At 31.1% G+C, this 21,409-nt stretch overlaps 3 protein-coding genes across 4 annotated transcripts; 2 read left to right on the top strand and 1 right to left on the bottom strand.

Moving 5' to 3' along the window:
- The first annotated feature begins 1,461 nt into the window (after positions 1 to 1,461).
- Sec15 (exocyst complex component Sec15) lies at positions 1,462 to 7,627 on the top strand. Of its 2 annotated transcripts, XM_072894136.1 has the most exons (15): positions 1,462 to 1,799; positions 1,919 to 2,004; positions 2,392 to 2,557; positions 2,768 to 3,054; positions 3,143 to 3,245; positions 3,337 to 3,579; positions 3,644 to 3,811; positions 3,879 to 3,950; positions 4,557 to 4,691; positions 4,810 to 5,180; positions 5,255 to 5,489; positions 5,559 to 5,700; positions 5,771 to 5,957; positions 6,378 to 6,525; positions 6,690 to 7,627. In XM_072894136.1, the coding sequence occupies exons 2-14, from the start codon at positions 1,937 to 1,939 to the stop codon at positions 6,502 to 6,504; spliced, it is 2,304 nt and encodes a 767-aa protein (XP_072750237.1). In that variant the 5' UTR covers positions 1,462 to 1,799; positions 1,919 to 1,936; the 3' UTR covers positions 6,505 to 6,525; positions 6,690 to 7,627. The 2 variants fall into 2 exon arrangements, with proteins under 2 accessions (XP_072750237.1, XP_072750236.1); XM_072894135.1 differs by lacking the exon at positions 6,690 to 7,627 and having other exon boundaries at positions 6,378 to 6,583.
- Positions 7,016 to 15,770, bottom strand: Eif4b (eukaryotic translation initiation factor 4B). The gene is given in 13 exon segments (XM_072894137.1): positions 7,016 to 7,773; positions 8,299 to 8,365; positions 8,479 to 8,584; positions 8,697 to 8,808; positions 8,903 to 8,948; positions 10,307 to 10,577; positions 10,937 to 10,994; positions 10,997 to 11,160; positions 11,657 to 11,879; positions 11,969 to 12,076; positions 12,220 to 12,401; positions 14,893 to 15,021; positions 15,674 to 15,770. Coding segments are annotated over 13 exon segments (1,545 nt in total). The 5' UTR covers positions 15,684 to 15,770; the 3' UTR covers positions 7,016 to 7,704.
- Positions 15,771 to 19,550: 3,780 nt separating this feature from the next.
- On the top strand, positions 19,551 to 20,825 carry LOC140667217 (uncharacterized). The gene is made up of 2 exons (XM_072894958.1): positions 19,551 to 20,165; positions 20,547 to 20,825. The coding sequence occupies exons 1-2, from the start codon at positions 19,815 to 19,817 to the stop codon at positions 20,823 to 20,825; spliced, it is 630 nt and encodes a 209-aa protein (XP_072751059.1). The 5' UTR covers positions 19,551 to 19,814.
- The last annotated feature ends 584 nt before the right edge of the window (positions 20,826 to 21,409 follow it).

Below are 21,409 nucleotides of genomic sequence, written 5' to 3'. Positions count from 1 at the left end.
ATAAAGCCACGCCTCTATAGACGTCACGCATGCGCAGCACGGCAGAAATTCCTGCTATACTTGTCTCTTTTCAGCGTATCTTTTTTCTCTTTTCCTCTTATGGGTGTTAGCAATATAGTAGTATTACATATATGGGGCGCGTTCGGGGAGACGCTATTAGCGCTAACGGTGTCATTCTTTGTTATTCATCTTTGTTATTCATTAAAAGTTGAACAAAGATAGAACGACGCTGTTAGCGCTAATAGCGCCTCCCCGAATGCGCTCATGGTTTAAGGGTCGACAAAAGGCACTGTGGAGACTCCTATCAGCCGGCTGCAAACTACTATTTTGCAAAAACAGTATTACAGCCAAAATACAAAGAGAATCTTAATAAAATTGTGATATTCGTAATCAGTAGGATATTTCGCAGGTCGCTACAGAGCGATTTTTTGAGAAAAAGATCGAAATAGAATTTCCAAAAATGTGCTGCTGATCGCGAGAGTTACCACGGTCAGGTGTAGCTGCGCCTTGAATTCGAAATCAATTTATTATAAATTTTTTAGAGTCAAAAATGCAAAATCTGGCTCTGTAGCGACCTGCGTTATTATATAAAGAATATATAAAAAAAGTTTCACAAAGAAATATAACTTCTTTATGAGCTAAATATTGTAGAAGCAGATATCGCTATCTGCACCTAAGGTACAGCTAACGAATCGATGTTGGTAGCACCGCTTGCTAAGGAGAGACAATGAAAGACAATAACGTCGTCTTTGTCTCTCTTGAAATGCAATAATGTTTGTACGTATACAGATATACACCAATACATTGAATAAGAATTCATTTCTCAATGTTGGTGACAGTGACGCTGGAATTTTCTCGCGGTCCTGTCGACCCTTAACCTAAGGTTAGAGGTAACCGACAATGGTGAAATTGGCTCTTAAGGGTCTACCGGAGGCACTGTGAAGACTCCTATCGGCCGGCTGCGAACTACGGATTCGTTTTTGTCGTATTACAGCTAAAATTTAGAGAAAATCGCAATAAAATTATGATATTTTTAATCAGCAACATTGTCCGCAGGTTCGTAAAGAGCGATTTTTTGGAAAAAAGGTCGAAATAAAATTTCCAAAAATGTGCTGCTACCCGTGGATCAGGTGTAGCTACTCCTTGAATTTGAATTAAATTTAGTATAAATTTTTGAGAATCAAATTACAAAATCCGGCTCTTTATGAACCTTTTAATTTTTATAAAGAATATATTAAAAAAAAATTCATAAAGAAATATAACTTTTTCGAAGCTGAAAACGAAAAATTAGAAAAGAATTAGACTATCTGTACCTAAAATACAGCTAACGAATCGATGTTGGTAGCACCGTTTGCTAAGGAGAGACAATGAAAGACAATAACGTCGTCTTTGTCTCTCTTGAAATGTAATGATGTACGTAACAGACATACACCAATACATTGAATAAGAATTCATTTCTCAATGTTGGTGACAGTGACGCTAGAATTTTCTCGTCGGTCCGGTAGACCCTTAACGCCTACCTTTGGAGTGATCAAGGTCATACATTCTTTCTTTAAATCTTCTAACATTCGCATTTATTTTTTACCTCATTACTATGAGCTCCTTGTTTATTAAAGCATTGCAAACAGGAAAGTTTTGAACATCGAACTCGCTGTAACATAATTCCAACTCTATGATGAAATCCAACTAAATATAGAAAAAAAGGAATCTTTTCGACTAGTAGCACTTATTATCTATATCATTCTACATTCATTCCATAATCAGTTGATGGCCGGCTTTTAATTATCTTTTTAAACAAGGTGAGTCGAGGCCAGTAAATTTAGAAGAAGAAAAGAGACTAGAACCGGGATGACTGCTCTCTGTCTCTAAGTTTTATAATAGGTTAATGTTTTATCTATTTTGATGACATTTTTGACAGATTTCGAATTTGGCAACGATGCAGCGATACGATATTCTGATTCAGGAAATCGAGGGTATTGATGATTATTTGGGCCCAACATTTCGGTAAGTAAAATTATTAAATTGTAACTATAATCAGGTTACAGTATATACCTTCGAAAAACCATATCTTCATTTATACGAAATGCTGGAATTGGCATATATCAACATTGAAGGTTTTAAAGACAATTAGTAAATTTGCATGTATAAATTTTATTTTAAGTGAATTTTTAATAGAATAGTTAAGTTTACATATCAATTAATCATAAATCATGACGTTCAAACATACCAATATTATTTTAAATATGTGTGAAATAAAATTTATTGATTCCAGTAGTATTAACCTTGTTTTCAGATATTAAAATGAGAAAGTGATACTATGTAATATTTAAAAAATTCATATGATTAAAGATGATAAAAAAGAAAAAGTGTTATATTTGTTTTGTATTGTAGAGCAATTTATGATGGACATGAACATCAGAAGTTTATGGAAAAACTTGATGATTGTATTAAAGCTCATGACAAGGATATTGAGAGGATGTGTAATCATCATTATCAAGGATTTATTGATTCTATTCGGGAACTCTTACAAGTTCGCTCTCAAGCTCAGCAACTAAACGTTAGTTTTATTACACTTTGAAAGTAATAATGACTTATACAGTGTAATGTTAATTTTTAACATATATATATATGTATGTATATGTATATGTATATATATGTATATATATAAATAATATATAAAAAATATATTTAAAATATATATATATCTAATATATATATATATCTAATAATATGTTAAAAAGATTATCTTTTAATATTTAAAATACAGGCAGAAATATTAGAGCTCGATAAACATATTACTGCTACATCTACCAAAGTGATTGAAATGGGTGAAGAACTTGTGAAAGCTCGCAAAGTTGAGAGCAATATGGCTGCTGCTGTAAACAGTCTTACTATGTGCCTTCCTGTTTTAGCTGCATATGCAAAGTTGCAAAAGCAATTAAAGGACAAGCGTTATTATCCAGCATTGAAAACACTGGAACAATTAGAACATTATGATTTACCAAAGGTTACAAATTATAGATTTTCTTTTCAAATCACACAACAAATACCACAGTAAGTTTATTTAGAAAAATTATTTGCAAGTATTTTCCTGTTATACATAAAGTTGCAAAAAAATCTATATAATTATTTTTTTTGTCAGATTGCGGGAAAATATAAAAGATGCTTCTATGTCTGATTTACGAGATTTTCTAGAAAATATTAGAAAATATTCGCCAAAAATTGGTGAAGTTGCAATGAGACATGTGAGTATAATTTTTTATACTTGATATCTTCATTTTTATATTTATACAAATGTATGTATAATTTATTAACTTTGATAATTTTTTATATTAGACTGCTGAACAGTTAGCAACTGAAGCAGAAATTATTGGAAGGAAAAAAAGAAGATCTCATATAAACAATCAATTAAATGATGCTGAAGAGGAACTAAGTGCTCAAGACTTAATGGATTTCAGTCCAGTATATCGATGTATGCATATTTATACTGTGCTTCGAGAAGAAGAAACTTTTAAAATTTATTATAGGCAACAGAGAAAACAACAAGCTAGACTAGTTTTACAACCACCTATTAACATGGTAAATCTATTTATTAAGTATTAAAGCTCTAATTATATACTAATAAATATTTTGTCATTTTTAGCATGAGAGTACAGTTGGATATCAGACCTATCTACATGGTATTATAGGTTTCTTTGTCATAGAAGATCACATATTGAATACAGGTAATGGACTAGCTACTCGCACGTATTTGGATGAACTTTGGGACATGACATTATCCATAATAGTCGATGCTTTACGTACACATTCGGTAAATATATCATTATTCTCAATATGTTTATTATAATTAATATAATATGAAGAAATTTATGTCTTAGGCATATTGCACAGATGCTACACTTATATTAAAAATCAAGAATCTCATTATGCTATTTAATACTACTCTAAGAGTAAGTAACAAAGATTGTCTCATTTTTTTATACAGAACGTTCCCAAAATCGCCGAATATTTTTTTAATAATAGATTCTCTTAATTTGAGAATACTTTTTCTTCGATAAAAATATCAAAGCATCAATTTCTGGGTTATAAGCATTTGAAAAAAGGGCTTTTTACAAAGCTTTATGGAATTAAAAGATTAATAAAACTATTTCATCCAGTTAATTTCAGATAAAGATTTACTTTAATAGAATTTTAAAGTTTAGTTATAAAGATATATGATGGTAATAAATAGAAGTTACTAAAAAATAATGACCTTTCTCAAGATTTATGAAGAAAAATCATTTCTAAATTAAGCAAAAAATCTGTTATTGAAAGGATATTTGGGACATTTTGTACATATACATTTATACATACAATCGGACCTCTTATGCTATGAAACCTCTTATCCTACGACAAAAAATCCTCTCATGCTACGACCACGAAAGGGATTATACCCCCACTCTCAAATTTTTGTCGTAGCATCAGAGGTTTAAGGGGAAGATTCCGGACCGAAAATGTAGGATAAGAGGTCCGACTGTAATTATACATAATTTAAACAATTTATTTGTTTTAAACAGAATTATGGCTATTCTGTAGGACAACTTTGGGATTTATTGCAAGAAATTAGAGTGCATTATAATGAAGTGCTAATGAAGCACTGGGTTCCAGTGTTCAGAAATATTTTAGACGAAGACAATTTTTTGCCAATTCAAGTAATTATGATGTCAAAATACTTGTTGACTTTAAATTATTGCTTGATCTATGACTTCCTTTGAATTATTGCTTGGTCTATAACTTCCTTTAAATTATTTCTTGATTATTATGCTTCAGGTCACATCGCAGGCAGAATACGATGAAGTTCTTAATCTATTTCCTTATCATGATAAGGACTTGCAGAAAGCCGAATTTCCCAAAAAATTTCCATTTTCGGACATGGTACCAAAGGTTTATCAGCAAGTAAAAGAATTTATTTACGCTTGCTTAAAATTCTCGGAGGATTTGAATTTTACCCAAACTGAAATTGATGAAATGATATGCAAATCAACAAATCTTTTACTAACAAGAACTTTCAGCGGATGTTTATCATCATTATTTCACAAACCTTCCTTAGCACTTTTACAAGTAGTACAAATTATAATTAACACAGGATATCTAGAAAAATCTACAAAATACTTAGAAGAATTTGTGACTAATATCACTGGGTAAGAATGTAGTGTATCGTTTTTTTTAGCATTATGTACATGTATAACAAATCATATGGATATAAATTCTTTAGCACATCGCATCAAGGGCAATTGAGCGGTGTCGGCGTTGAATCTACTATGTTTCGAGTCGCACGGGATGACGCTGAAAAACAAATTTGTGATAAATTGAAAAAAAAGTTAGATGAATTTTTAGAATTGGAGAATTATGATTGGAACTTAGCAGAACCTCAAGGACATGCTTCAGGATTCATTACAGATCTTATAGCGTTTTTGCAGAGCACCTTCACATGCTTTACTAACTTACCAGTAAATATCACAATAATGATCATGTATCATGCATTTTTGAAGTATAATAATTGGTATTTAATAATTTAGGACGAAGTAGCTCAAGTGGCATGCAAATCTGCATGTTCTCACATTGCTAAAGCCATATTAGATATATTAATCAGTGAAGATGTAAAACAGATATCTATGGGTGCACTGCAACAAGTTAATTTAGATACAATACAATGTGAACGTAAGTTTTATTATGTTTTATCTTGATATACTTTTAAAAAAATTTTAAATTTCATTATAAAAACTTCCAGAGTTTGCTGCATCCGAGCCAGTTGTTGGTCTACCAGAAGGAACTTTATTGCAATACTTCTTACAATTAAGACAATTATTAGATTTGTTTATGAGTTGGGATTGGCCTACCTATTTTCACGATTATGGTCATGATTCTAGTAAATATAATTTAGTAACTCCAAATATGGCTGTGCTTCTGCTGGAAAAGTATGTGTTATATGTGTATTATTTACACCTTTTGCACTTATCAATATGTACAAAGTTTTAATATATATGTTGTAGGCAAATGGTTATTTTAGGAAAATAGTTTTTGACTAGGCAAATAGTTATCTGGCTCTACTGTCAGCCTTGGTAGTTTCTGCACTCTCAAGTTTTGTTATATTTTGTTATGGAGACGGGATGAAGTCTCGTTCCCCTATGTATTCTATCCCCCTATGCTTAGATGGGAATCTAAGCGTTCTTTTCCAAGATATACTTTTTAGTACATACACGCCAGATAGCATTTGCCTAGTCAAAAGCTGTTTTCTTAAAATAACCATTTGCCTACGACATATACAATAATAATGTATTTTTTAAATATTTTTATCTTTTAATAATATATATATATATACATATTTATTTTTTTAGATTGAAAGAGTCTGATAAAAAAACCATGTTTTCTGTGTTAAAGAAAAGTGAAAGGGATAAAAAAAAACTGCTTGAAACTGTATTAAAACAGTTGCGCCAATTGGCACAGACCACTCAACAGCAGTAAAAGTTGCAATCAATTTAATATGTATGTGTTCTAAGAAAATGTGTAAATATATAATTTTTATAAATAAGTATTACAAGAATTTGATTCTTAATAATATAAAAATTATTTCATATATTTGATTTTTCATATGAACATCCCATATTTTGATATATTGTATATTTTGCAAATATTCTTCGATTTTACAGATTATTTTTCAAATAGAAACTTTAAATGCATTGTAAAAGTAAGAGAATTCTACGAAAACATGAATTTGAAAAAAAAAAAATGTTTTTTAAGTTTAATCATTTCTTGTATATATGCCCGTTATTACTAATATGATTTAAACTTAATCATAGATTAATTTGATAATAAAATATATTAAAAAATTTTTATTATATGTAACATTCCAGCAAACACACATATCTCGCTGTTATATAGCTACGTTTGTATATCATAATCTTCAGAGAAATTTTGATGTTATTCTGCAAATTTCTCAATGATTAAATTTAAATTACTAGTAGAAACGGTTGAATGAAATAAAAAATTTTGAACATTTTTATTGCCTCAATTTATAAAGATTTTCTTGTATTAAAATATTTTGCTTCATAAATTTTTTGAAACCTTGTATACATTTAACTTTTGTGTGTGGTGGGGGGAGGGAAGTGTATACATGGATGTGCAGGAAGAACTAAGTGTAAGAATTAGCAATATTTTATTCCTATATACTTATTAATTTAATTATATCCTTTTATATTGGCATTGTTATATTACACGTAAAGTGAGTCACAATATCGTACAGTTATTGTACAACAAATTAAGTATGATGTATAAAGTTTCACAATTTTTATATCATACTTTGTATAATTATTCTTAGAATCAAATGTAAAATAATTAATGCAATCAATAAATTTACCTTCAAAATTGTAAGAAATGAGAATTTACGATTTATAATGAATAATGCCGAAACATTTCACGTGCATATTGAAATATAAGGTAAATATATAATTAGATATAGATGGTTGTATTGAGAAAATATTAAAATTGGATTAAATACAAATCAACAATAATTCCAATAAGCAATACCAAGAGTATAATGCCTGGAGTATAATGAATCCATACAATATTTAATAATGATAAAACAAATTATTAATAAAATGTATAATCGTATGTTGCATGTGGCACAATTTAGTCGACGATACAAATTAAAAGAATCGATTAGGACTATTCATCAATATTATCGGAATCCACATCATCAGGTAGCATGGAATATTTGTTGGAAGCTACAAAGTTCTGCAAGAAAAAAATATTAATATATAACATATCATATACATCATCATATACAGGGTGAGGAACCTTAGTGATGGAAACCCTGAAAAATTTCGAAAAATATAAGTTTTACAGAAAAATATTTCAGACAAAAGTTGTATGGTTTCGAGAGACATAAGATGATATTGTTGGTTTGATCTTGAATAGTCACTTGAAGGTCACCTTCAATTTCTTATATAGAACATCCTATTTTTAACTGCACATTCTCGTAGCTTACCTCGAGAGATTTTCAAAATACTATAATAAAACTTCTTTTGAAAAACTAAAAATTTCCTGAGATACTTTAAAGTCATGATACTTTTTAATATAAAATATGAAATAAATGAAAAAAATGAGTAGATCTTGCCTTAAGAGAGCTTCCTTGATTTTGCTTTAGATTCTTTTTCTAAAAACTTATATTTTTTGAGATTTTTTTGAGTTTTCGTTCTTTTTCGTCACCCTGTATAATAATAAATAATGTAATTTTATACAATAATTAAGTTTTCTCACCGGAGCTTGTTCATCCTTTGCCTTTGGCATTCTGCTAATTTCATCTTTCTCTTTGTCTTTACGGTCTCTATAAAAAACGAAGTAAATAAAGTAAATAAACGTATATAAAGTACGAAATACTTGTTATGTAAATATTGTAAATAGTATATTTTGTAATAGTATATTTTTCTGTGTCAATACCTTTCCAAAACCGCACGAGCATCTTTTTCAGTAGATTTATGAAATACTTTAAATGTTGGTGGTTCAGGACGCGAAATTAGCGATGCTTTGGATTCATTATGCTCTTCTATTTTGCAAATACATTTTAGTTAAATATATTTCAAGTCACATTTGTTAGAATTTTTTCCTAAAAGGATTAAAACCAGATATTTCATAAGTATTTGAAAAATAATATTTACCAGAACGCGCTGGAGCAAATTGAGTTCGCGGTGTAGATCTCTCAATTCGAGTACTTCTATCTTCTTCTGATCGCCAAGTCGGTCGGCTTCTCTCCTTGTCGTCGCGTCCTTCCTACAGACGACAATTATTTAGCCAGCGTTAACTCACATTTTTTTTTAATATTCCAAATGTAAAATTAAAATTTCAAATAAAAATTGAAACTTACGGCATTACGTCGACCCGTAGTACCATCTTTACGTTCCTTGCTGTCTCTAGGAGAAAAATTTCAGAATTTTTAATAAACGTAAAAGACGTTTTTTTATATGCAAATTTACAGTAGAATAAATAACTTTTCACTACAAAGCAAAAGTGGAAAATTTTTTATAAAATCGTTATAGAATATCTTTACTCAATCATTAAACATTTTGTACGGACACAATATAAAAATGTCAAACTATGTATACACATTTCTACTTGCATTTTAAGTATTACAAATTCAATTATATAAAAAATATGTATATATATATATATATATATATATATATATATATATATATATATACATATATACACAGGGTGACCCATTTTAATCTATCACCTCTCATAATTTTGCAGCGGTTATAACGAAAAATATTTCATACAAAAATTGTAGGGCTTTTAATGACACAATACATAATATAATTAATATGACCTTGGGCAGCATTATCAAGATGAGATCAAGGTCATTTTTAATTTTTTAAATGAACTCCCTACTTTTCATTGTACAGTCGGACCTCTTATCCTACGACATTTTCGGTCCGGAATCTTCCCCTTAAACCTCTGATCCTACGACAAAAATGTGAGAGTAGGGGTATAATTCCCCTTTCGCGGTCGTAGCATGAGAGGATTTTTCGTCGTAGGATAAAAGGTTTCGTAGCATAAGAAGGTCGTAGGATAAAAGGTCCGACTGTATATTCTTGTAGCTTATCTCGAGAGCTTTAACTAACAAACATTAAAATTCATAGATCGAAATTATTACAGTCTAATTCATTATAATTCACCTCTATCACACAATCTCTTTATAAAGATTAATCATATGCGATTATTAGTGTTAATTTATCTATTATTCATTATATTTATTGTTAATTATTTTAAAATTTCATACACGCACGCACGCACGCACGCACGCACGCACGCACGCACGCACGCACGCACGCACGCACGCACGCACGCACGCACGCACGCACGCACGCACGCACGCACGCACGCACGCACGCACGCACGCACGCACGCACGCACGCACGCACGCACGCACGCACGCACGCACGCACGCACGCACGCACGCACGCACGCACGCACGCACGCACGCACGCACGCACGCACGCACGCACGCACGCACGCACGCACGCACGCACGCACGCACGCACGCACGCACGCACGCACGCACGCACGCACGCACGCACGCACGCACGCACGCACGCACGCATATAGACATATCAAATCGTGATTACGCAATGTCGAAAAATATGACTAAATAATTCTAAATCTCAAAAGTGATATAATGGCGCTACTGTACAGAAATTGTTGTATTAAAAAAAGACTCGGTGTGATCGCTCTAATTTTATGTTTAGATGTTATAAATTATACATACATTTCTTCTCGGGATCGTGACTCGGCATATGACTTGGCAAGACGCTCTTCTATTTCTCGTTCGCGAACAGTAGTATCTACAGGTTTCGCAGCACCAAAAATATTGACTGCTGGTACGGAAGTGGGAGCAGGAGCTCGTTGAGTTGATTCCGATCCCGTTGTTGATTTCGATTCTACCGAACTTTCTTCAGTTTGATTTTCCGAAATTATAATAGGTTCCACAGGCTTCGTGCGAGGCTGCAGTTGCAATTTCGGTCTTTGTCGCGGTTCAGCTAAATAATTAAATTAAAATAAATAATAAATTACTTGAAAAATAAAACTCTTAATGTTTACAAATACGAAACTTTAAAATCTGAGCAACTAAGAGCCGAACGTGGATGGTAGTTGATTTCGCAGAAAATAATTTTTCTGCGAAACTGATAAATGCACAGGGCACATATTTTTCTTATTGCTAATGTATTTACCAAGACCTAATCATATTTAAATTCTCATTTTTGAGAATTTTATAAACCCCTCTTTATAAACCCCCCTAAAGAGACGTTAGAATAAATAACTCAAGTAGAAATACGTCCTTGTTGATTATCTTTTTACTTTCTTTTATACACGTCTTTTGTGCTAATTGTACACTTACGTTTCGTATCTCGGTCTTGTCGGCGTTCCCAATCGGAGTCGCCATAATTGCGACGAGGTGTCCAAAACTGCTGCTTCTGTCTCCGTCCCGATCTTTGCTTCTCCCTCTGTCGCTGTAACGATTCCAATCTCTATCCTTACTATCATCTCTGAAGCCACTTCTGTCTTTAAATCCTTTATCATCTCTTTCGCGCCATGCACCAGGTTTGTTATCATAATCATGTCCTGTTAAATACAAGAATATTTTTTATTGTAAAATTGATGCCTGAAGAATATATAATTTTTATTTTAATTTGTAAACGTAGAATTTAGAAAGACAGGGTGTATACTCAAATTCTGTAAAAAAATTCCCTGAGAATTCCAGGATCTTCCAGGTATTTTTGTTCAAAATTCCAGATAAAATAAAAATATTTTTAGATGCAATTTTAAAATAAGCTTATTTATTTTAGTATATCATTTTTGACATAAACAAAAAATATATATCTTAAACAATTTTATATAGACATAAACAAAAAATATATATTTTAAGCAGATTTTAACCTTAAAATATTTTAAATTTTTATAAAAAAATTTTAAAATAAGTACTTCTTTGACATTTTTTAAAATTCCCTGAATCCTAACGAAATTCCATGAGAATTCCATGATTTTTCAAGGTATAATAAAATTCTCTGAGAATACCAGGTTTTTCTCGGGGGTATACACCCTGAAAGAATATACATACTATCTCTGTCATCTCGTCGGTCTCTATTGTCATATCGATCTTTATCAAATCGGCTGCGATCTTCATCCAATAAATCTTCACGCGGCCCGCTTCTCCAATCGCCAGATGTACGCTCTGGATCATCATAATTATCCCTACGATTGTCTCTGCCCATTCTGCTGCCTCGACGGTCATCATTACTGCTATTTGAAACTTCGATTCTTACTCGCCTCGTCTTTATAGTCTATAAAGATTTTTAATTATTTAGTAAATAATTTCAATAGCTCAAATTTTGATATCACTAATAAGTATCATTAAATATCATCTGCTTACTGTGTTTGTCATAGAAAGAGCATCAATTAGACTTTGGCGGTCCTCAAATTCGACATATCCATAACCCCTAATTTTATTTGCGTCTTTCGGCAAACGCATGTTAGAAATCTGTGCAAAAATACATAAGGTGTGGCTAATTTGTATAAAAATCGAAGAATTATCAAATTTTTATATTTGATAATCGAAATAATTGAAATTTAGGTAAGCAAAATCTTATATTAATATAAAATATTTGTTTTGTACAAATCGACCTGCATATCTGCAAAAAAATCAGCTAGATCAGCTTCATCTACATCATAGGGCAGATTGCTTATATAGGCTACATATGGAGGACTTGTAGGGATATTTTCTTCATCAATTCCAGGTCCTCGTGCAGCTCGAGGAGCTGTTGGTAAAATAACTGGATCTTTACTGCTCCTTGATGAATATCCTTCTGTAATGTTTAAAAAATTAATACAATAAAAAAAAATTTTTATAAAGTTTTATGTATACTCAGGGTGTATACTCAAATTCTGTAAAAAAATTTCCCTGAGAATTCCAGGATCTTCCAGGTATTTTTGTTCAAAATTCCAGGTAAAATATTTTTAGATGCAATTTTAAAATAAGCTTTTTTATTTTAGCATATCATTTTTGACATAAACAAAAAACATATATCTTAAACAATTTCATATAGACATAAACAAAAAATATATACAAAGGTAGAAATATTAATAGTCGCCAGTAGTTTTTTTTAAAAAGTGAAAAAATCTTAACCGTCGACCTGACTGGCAAGGAATATTTATTTGATTCTTTATAAAATATTACATAACGTTTCGACCCTTAGTTTGGGTCTTCTTCAGATGTACGAGTTCTGAGGTAAACACCATTATATGTCAATTAAGCGCTACACAAATAATCATTATTTCTCGAAATTGAAAACTTAAAGCAAGTCGAAACATTATATAATATTTTATAAAGAATCAAATAAATAATCCTTGCCAGTCAGGTCGACGGTTAAGATTTTTTCACTTTTCAAAAAATATATATTTTAAGCAGATTTTAAATTTAAAATATTTTAAATTTTTATAAAAAAATTTTAAAATAAGTACTTCTTTGACATTTTTTTAAATTCCCTGAATCCTAACGAAATTCCATGAGAATTCTATGATTTTTCAAGGTATAATAAAATTTCCTGAGAATATCAGATTTTCCAGGTTTTTCCCAGGAGTATACACCCTGATACTACAATAGTACTATGTATATTAATATAAATTTATTATCACATAGAAACGTTCAAATATTTTATCCTTTATTACAATTGTAAATAGAATAATTTTTTATATAGTTTACACACATAAAGATAGAATATAAGTTTATGTAAATTATATAATTATATAGAAGAATATACATTATACATTATAAGTTATAATTTAGTAATCTTTGCACACAACATATATATATATATATATATATATATCCAAATAGCAAAATGCTAGCTAATAATGAATTCAATAATAATTTTGCAGCAGATTCCTTTTGCTGCATTCTTATTAATAATTTTTAGTAGTATGATTTGCTGATAGTATGACAGTGAAAAGCAGCAGAAGTTGAGTATTATTTGAGTATTATTATATTGAAAGCAGATATAGCAAATAATATGTAAAATATATCAAACACTGTAAATGTTACAAAAATGTAACAAAATGAAGTATGATTTGCTATTACACCATGACAGCAGAAACGTGACAAGAGTACAATACAATCTATCATATCAAGTACTAATGATAAAAATGCAGCAGAAATTGAGCATAGTTTGCTGCGACAATGTGACAGCAAAATGCAACAAAGATAAAACATGTCCGATAAATACAATTATATTAATGTAGATGCAATAAACTAAATATTACAAGTATTATTACTGCATATTACTGATAAATCACCAGTTGCTTATAATGTGTCAATCATAAATTTATAAAAATGTAATACTCAATATAACATGTTATATCATATTTATATTTTATATTCTATATAATATAAATTATTTGCATATAGTTAATTAAATAATAAAATAAATTTGATAATTAATTTATTAATAATTTATAAAACTCACGATCTATGGGGAATTATACTCTTATTTTGCATCTTAATTAACCCTTTGCGAACTGAGCCGCCCGACGAGCGAGAGTCGCTGTGAACGTTTGCGTTATAAAAACTAAAGCTTTATTTAAATACAACAAAAAGATAGAATTGGGCGGCTATATGCCGACACGCGTCCGCAGTTGTAAACAGAATTGGGCGGCTATTTGCAGACACTCGTCTGCAACGGTAAAAAGGCTTGGGCGGCTATTTGCCAACACTCGTCCGCAAAGGGTTAATCAATAAATTAATAATTTTTTAGTAATTTATCCAGTTTTCGAATAATTTAATATTTTAAATCTTCTATTGGAATTGTATCAGAAATTAAGCTGATAAAAACAAATATTACAAACTTTTAATCTCATTAGTTACAGTATATATCTCCCCCCAAAAATTTAAATACAAGATAGATGCATTGCATAGCAGCAAAAAGAAAAAAAAATTATAATCTAATATTACTGTAACATATTTTATATATCAGTATGTTTTTACCATTTTATGACAACAGATCGTGCTACCTTCCGACTGTGTTTTTGCTGTATTTTTACTATTATCTTTTGATATGTGACAGCATATGTTTAATTTCTGCTTTTTTATTGACACCGAGATGATAGATCATGATTAAGTTCTGCTCATATAATATGTAGTGTATAATTTGCAATAATCTTGGCAGACTTGGCTATTTGGATATATGTACAGATATACTTAATAATTAACAAGAAATTTAATTTTTACCATTTTTACATGAAAATTTATTAGTATTGCAATGAATCAATTAAACTGAAACAACAATAATTCTTTTGCCTTACCATGATCATCGTCTATCTCATCAACCCAACTTGAAGATTTCAGCGGTATATTAGGAGTTGGCCCATTTCCATCAGCCAAGAATGACCACAGGTTAACAGTCACTCCCTTCTTCTTCTTACCCTTCTTTCCTGCAAAATGCAAATTAGGACATATTATTATATCCCATTGCAAATGTACCACAAAGTTGGCATGGTAATAAAAAGTAACTGTATGAATTAGCTATGTAAAAAGTTAATAAAACTATACATTTTGACATAAATTTGACATTGCACAAAATACTTTTAGCTTTTTAAAATATAAAAATAATAAGTAATTTGGGAGTAAAGATTTGTAGAATTATTGTAGAATTTAATCTTAAAATCGTAAATATTAACTTATGTGGAACTTTTTTATAACTATACCATGAAATTTTATAATGACTATACATAAAAATTCATAAAAATAATTCTAATTTTACAGAATACAAATCTTTAACTTATACGTTATTAATTATTTTATATTTTATATTTTAAAAGACTATATAAAAGTATTTTGTGAAATATTAATTTATGAATCTTGAAATATATTAGATTTATCAACTTTTAACATAGCTGATCTATTTAGTTCTTCTTTAAAAGCATGGTGAGAGAGTCCACGTCACGAGCAGTTTGGTTAGGCACGTTACAAACGTGCAAGGTAAAAAGGTCAACGAAAAGAACATTTTCGGGATTATCTTTGCTTCTAAGGAATCATTTTCCTAGAATTACGATTATAATAAAACTTAAATAAATAAAACTTTACCTGAAGACATGATAACGACCCAAAATTAACGGAAATACGTGTTACTCTTTCACAGCTACGTGAACCGCACGATACGACCAACCTTACGACCAGTAAAGCATGAACTATATCTGTTAAACTATAAGTGAGGCGTACATAAAAGCTGGTTCTCAATGAACTAATGAACTATATCCTGTGACGGCCAATCAGCGCAAGGTGCATGCAAAGAGAAGCCTGAGAGTGGTCATCTCCCCGATTTAGAGCTCCGTAAAGTTAGCCGAACCACTTTGATTTTTTTATAATTAAAATTAACTAATCGTTTGGTCATCGTTTGTTCATGATTGGTCATCCAATTAAAACATTTGGTCATTTATCGTTTTTTTTAATTAAATAATTAAAATTTCGAACTAAAGTTAACCGAACATTTTTATTTTTCGTCCAATCGAGTTAAACAAGAGCTTATTCGATGCAGAATCGTTAGGTCATCACGAATAAATTCTTTACAACGTTTGGTCATCCATAGTTTATCCGAAAAATGAAAAAAATCATGTGCGGTAAAATGACGACGGGCGACGTATAGTGACATGGACGTGCGCTGCAGTCACGCGCGCATGCGTTTTAGTAACTTACACAAAATTTTAAATAAATCCTTTTTAATTTTAATAAATACTTTTTATGTTGCTATGCAAGTTGCAAACCCATGTGGAATCGTATATGCATTGCAAAGTACATGCTTAGATGGGAATGCATAGGAGGACGGGGCAAAGCCCCGTCCCCATAAAAAAATATATCAAAACTTGAGAGCGTAGAAACTACCATACGACTATACTCGACGTGTGAGTCAGAGGATAACACGCTATGTCCACAGATTATGGTTCTGTTCCGTGCTATGTTCACAATGTGTCGATATTAGTCGGAGTTGTCACAGTTATGTACACATATATACACATATACAGAGTGTCCCAGAACAACCTTCCGTCCGTAAAATGACGTATTTCTGACACAATTATAAGACAATTTTTCCTTTACCAAAATTTGATTTGAAGCGTAGTTTTTGAGTTATAAGTAAAAATAGTTAACAAATCACACGTCGAGTATAGAAGGCAGGCAGGAGCGGCGCGGCGCACCGCGGGCGCAGCTGACCGTCCGACGAGTGATTACCGCCGCATGAGTCGCTAACTATTTTATCTTATAACATAAAATTATGCTTTAAATAAAATTTTGGTAAAGAAGAAAATGTCTTATAATTACGTCAGGAATAAGTGTTCCTTAAAATAACGTTGGACGCTGCGATCAGCTGATTGCTACACGCGATGTGTCTCTCAGCTGAGCCGGAAAATCAATATATCGATCGGTCTGAAGTCGTCGACGACAATGTCGATGACAATCGAAGGAGCGTCGCCGTCGCGGAGACGGTTATTTCTCTCTCTCTTTCTCTCACTCACTCTGTCCCTTTCTTTTACGCACACACTCAGCATACACACATCGCGTGTAGCAATCAGTTGATTGCAGCCGACGGTCGGCGATCCGGAACAACTTTTGGTCATTAAAGAAACGTTATTTTAAGGAACACTTATTCCTGACGTAATTATGAGACATTTTCTTCTTTACCAAAATTTTATTTAAAGCATAATTTTATGTTATAAGATAAAATAGTTAGTGACTCATACGGCGGTAATCACTCGTCGGACGGTCAGCTGCGCCCGCGGTGCGCCGCGCCGCTCCTGCCTGCCTTCTATACTCGACGTGTGATTTGCTAACTATTTTTGCTTATTACTCAAAAACTATGCTTCAAATCAAATGTTGGTAAAGGAAAAATTGTCTTAGAATTGTGTCAGAAATACGTAATTTTACGGACGGAAGGTTGTTCTGGGACACCCTGTATAGAATAAACTAATATTTATTAAACATAATATTTATTAAACATTTCGCTTATTTACTTTCACTCAAAAATAATTTCTCACTTTGGCAATTATTTACTTTTAATATCAAATAACTATAAAGTAAATATTGTCAACATATTGTAATTTCGCCAATAAAAATAATCGAACTCAAAGTTGATCAAAGTGAATAAGCACTTAATTTTCTGTAAATCTTTTTCTTTTGTTAAACTCTATTTTTACATTCTACATTTTACGAATTAAAATTGCGATTTTATATAAAAAAATTTTCTTCCTTTCGACAATTTAATAATTTATAGTATTATATTTTATTTCTACAAATACAATAAATTTTAACTATCGATAGATTCAATTAAATGTAACAAAAATTATATATATATATATAGCTAAAATTTATTGTATTTGTAGGAATAAAATATAATACTGTAAATTATTAAATTGTCGAAAGGAAGAAAATTTTTTTATATAAAATCGCAATGGGGTTTCAAATATATATATTTGAAAATATATATATATATATTTGAAAACCCAGCAAACATAGATATATAATTATATCCATAAAATTTACGTAAATTTGCATGTTTACGTATACGTACATTTATGTTATAAGACAATTATATTATCTGATGTTTGCCGTGGGTCGCAATAAATTTTATATATTTAATTGCTCAAAATCCTGCTTAGATTGCGTGTGTGAAAAGAGAGAGAGAGAGAGAGAGGGAGAGAGAGGGAGAGAGAGAGAGGGAGGGAGGGAGAGAAAGAGGGAGGGAGGGAGGGAGAGAGAGAGAGAGAGAGAGAGAGAGAGTCAGAATATATAAAATATTAATTATAAAAAATAAGTAAATTTACTTAAAATATCAAAAATAATATCAAAAAAATTTGATAATGTAATTATAAACATTTGAATTTTGATAATTACTAGCGAGTATTTTTACGTTACAGTTTATGTATTATACTTATTCGCGTACGCATGATAAGACGAAAAATAGAGCGTCAGTCTCCGTAAAAACACTCGCGCAACAATCTTGCAAAGTACTTTTTCGAGACAAAAAAAAACTTGCGATTGTGATTTTAATTCCGATTTCGGTTTTAAGTATCGTGAATTAGCAATCGGTTTTTTTAGTTTTTAATCTTTATTTACAGTTTTTATTTTCTAAATTATCTATTATTATATTTTATTTTTTGTATTGTGAAGTGCAATTTGGTTTAAATAATAAAATAGTAAATAGTGAAATAAAGTACAGTTTTGAATACGTATATTAAATTATAAACAATATGAGTAATAAACAGTGCCGTGTAGAAACTGTTTACGACAAATGTGCTTATAAAAACTGTTTAAACGGACGATATTCCACAGGAACACGTTTATTTAGATTTCCATCGAATACGGATACAAGATTAAAATTGTGGATACGCAACAGCGATAAGTTTTTATATTTTTTATAAACTGTGAAATATGAGCATGCATATATGGCGATTTAAAATATAATTTATTCAAATATATACTTGATTTAGTTTTTAAATTTTTGGTCGAGATTTAATTTTAATTATTGTATTTATATATAATTTGTAGCTTGAAACGTGGGCGTATTTTTAAATCATACATAGTTCCACATATGATTCTTGTAAATTTTAATATTATAATAAACAATATTTTCATTAAATATCTGCGTCTTGTCGGAATACGAAAAATGCAATAAAAACTTAAGGTACTTTTTCCGCACGCGAGTATCAGATTACCGCGGCAGTGAACGTAAACAGTGATATAGTGATATTGTGTCTTCCCGCCCACCCCTCTTCTACACTCAGAGAACTCGGCCAATCGGCTAGCCTAGCTTGACAAAAATTTCAGTTGTTTTCAAACCGCAGCGGATGATAATCGTACAGTAAATATAAAAAAAGTTTGAAGTACTTTTGATTACTTGTGATTATATGCGTGTATGAATTAATAAATAAAATATATGTAATTTTTTATTTTTCAGTACGCAGATATTTTAAAATCACCATCAACAACGTCGGCGTCAGTGCCGATGTTGACGATGGGTACCTGGGACACTGCAGTGATAACAACGACGTCGGCACCGGTGCCAACGATGCCAGTGGTGATGCCGACATCGACAACAGTGACGGCCATACCATCGCGTCCGGGGACCTGATAGCGCACAATGCTAATTGGCCAATGAACATTAGAACCTTCTGATTGGCTAACCGTGCTGGTTACCCTAGGCATTGGTCAATATGTATGGTTGTGTGCTATCGGGATGTGTGCTAACGAGACTCTCCCGTCCTCGGCACCGGTGCCGACGATGCCGATGATGATGCCGACATGGACAACAGTGACGACCATGCCAACGATGTCGGCACCGGTGCCGACAATGCCGGTGGTGATGCCGACATCGACAATAGTGATGACCATGCCAACGATGTCGGCACCGGTGCCGACGATGCCGGTGGTGATGCCAACATCGACAACAATGATGACCATGCCAACGATGTCCGCACCGTTGCCGTCGGTGGAGATGCCGACGGAGACCATGCCGATGGAGATGCTGACGGAGACCATGCTGATGTCGATGGCGAGCACCGCAACAACACCAAATATATTTTTAAATGTAAGTAGAATTTTATTGTATAATGTTCCAAATTTTAAATTAATAAATTTATTTTAATAAATTAGTAAGCAGATTAAAACTTTCATTTTGAAAATAACATTTTAGTATATTGTAAATTGTTCAGTTAATATATAATAAATAATAAATAATATATAGTATACAATATAATAATATAATAAATAAAGTTTAAATAACTTTATAAATCTCTTTATATTTATAAGTGCAAAAGTTTATATGTGTTGATTTTTTAAATTAAAATTACATTAAAATTCTAGATAATAAGTTGTAAAAATTTTTCAATATTTTAAAAAGATGTAATTATAAAAAATATATGTATATATACAAATCTTATATATACATTTCTCTCATTTTTTGTTTCAGAAACAAGAATTAAAAAAACTAATAAAAGAAGTAATGTATGGAGGAAGAAGAGGAAGCAGAAGAGGCAGAGGCAAAGGCAGAGGCAGAGGCAGAGGTAGAAGCAGAAGCAGAGGCAGTGGAATTAACATTTTTGTAACAGTTATAATTAAAAAATTGAATATTAATATAATATACTACACAAACACATATATACACAATTTTACACAAACATACATATATACACAATTTTACACAAACATATATACAAATATACATACATACATATATAAAATTATTTAAATAAATAGTTAAAAATATATAAACAATTTTTTATTACAAGACCATTTCATTCTTTTTTTCTGTTCCTTATTTATCCTTTCCTCTGTCTTTCTACATGTGTGTGTGTGCGTGCGTGGGTGCGTGCGTGCGTGTGTAAGAAAAAACAATATTACATAAGAAATAAGCAAAATAAAAAGTAAATTAATTTCTTTTTGAAAGTTGTATATATATACAGGGTTGACCATTTTAATCCATCCAGTCGAATATCTCGAACTGATCATCTCGAGAGCTTTCCAAAACACTTATGACAAAGTATTTTTCATTAAGTATTTTTTGAGTTATAAGGCTTCAAAGTTGCAGTATTTTGACATAAAATACAAGATATCTCATAAAATATTCATTTTTTTATTATCTTACTCTAATACTTTTATGCACAGAATAACGAGACGAATCAATTGGCATAATTAAAACACATAATTATGTTAAAGTAAAAATGTGTAACTGTTAGTTGCAAATTCAGATTTTTACTTTAACATAATTATGTGTTTTAATTATGCCAATTGATTCGTCTCGTTATTCTGTGCATAAAAGTATTAGAGTAAGAT

This window comes from Anoplolepis gracilipes, chromosome 6 (genome assembly GCF_047496725.1).
Source record: "Anoplolepis gracilipes chromosome 6, ASM4749672v1, whole genome shotgun sequence".
Taxonomy (NCBI): Eukaryota; Metazoa; Arthropoda; class Insecta; order Hymenoptera; family Formicidae; genus Anoplolepis; species Anoplolepis gracilipes.
This window is presented reverse-complemented; position numbering and strand designations above follow the sequence as displayed.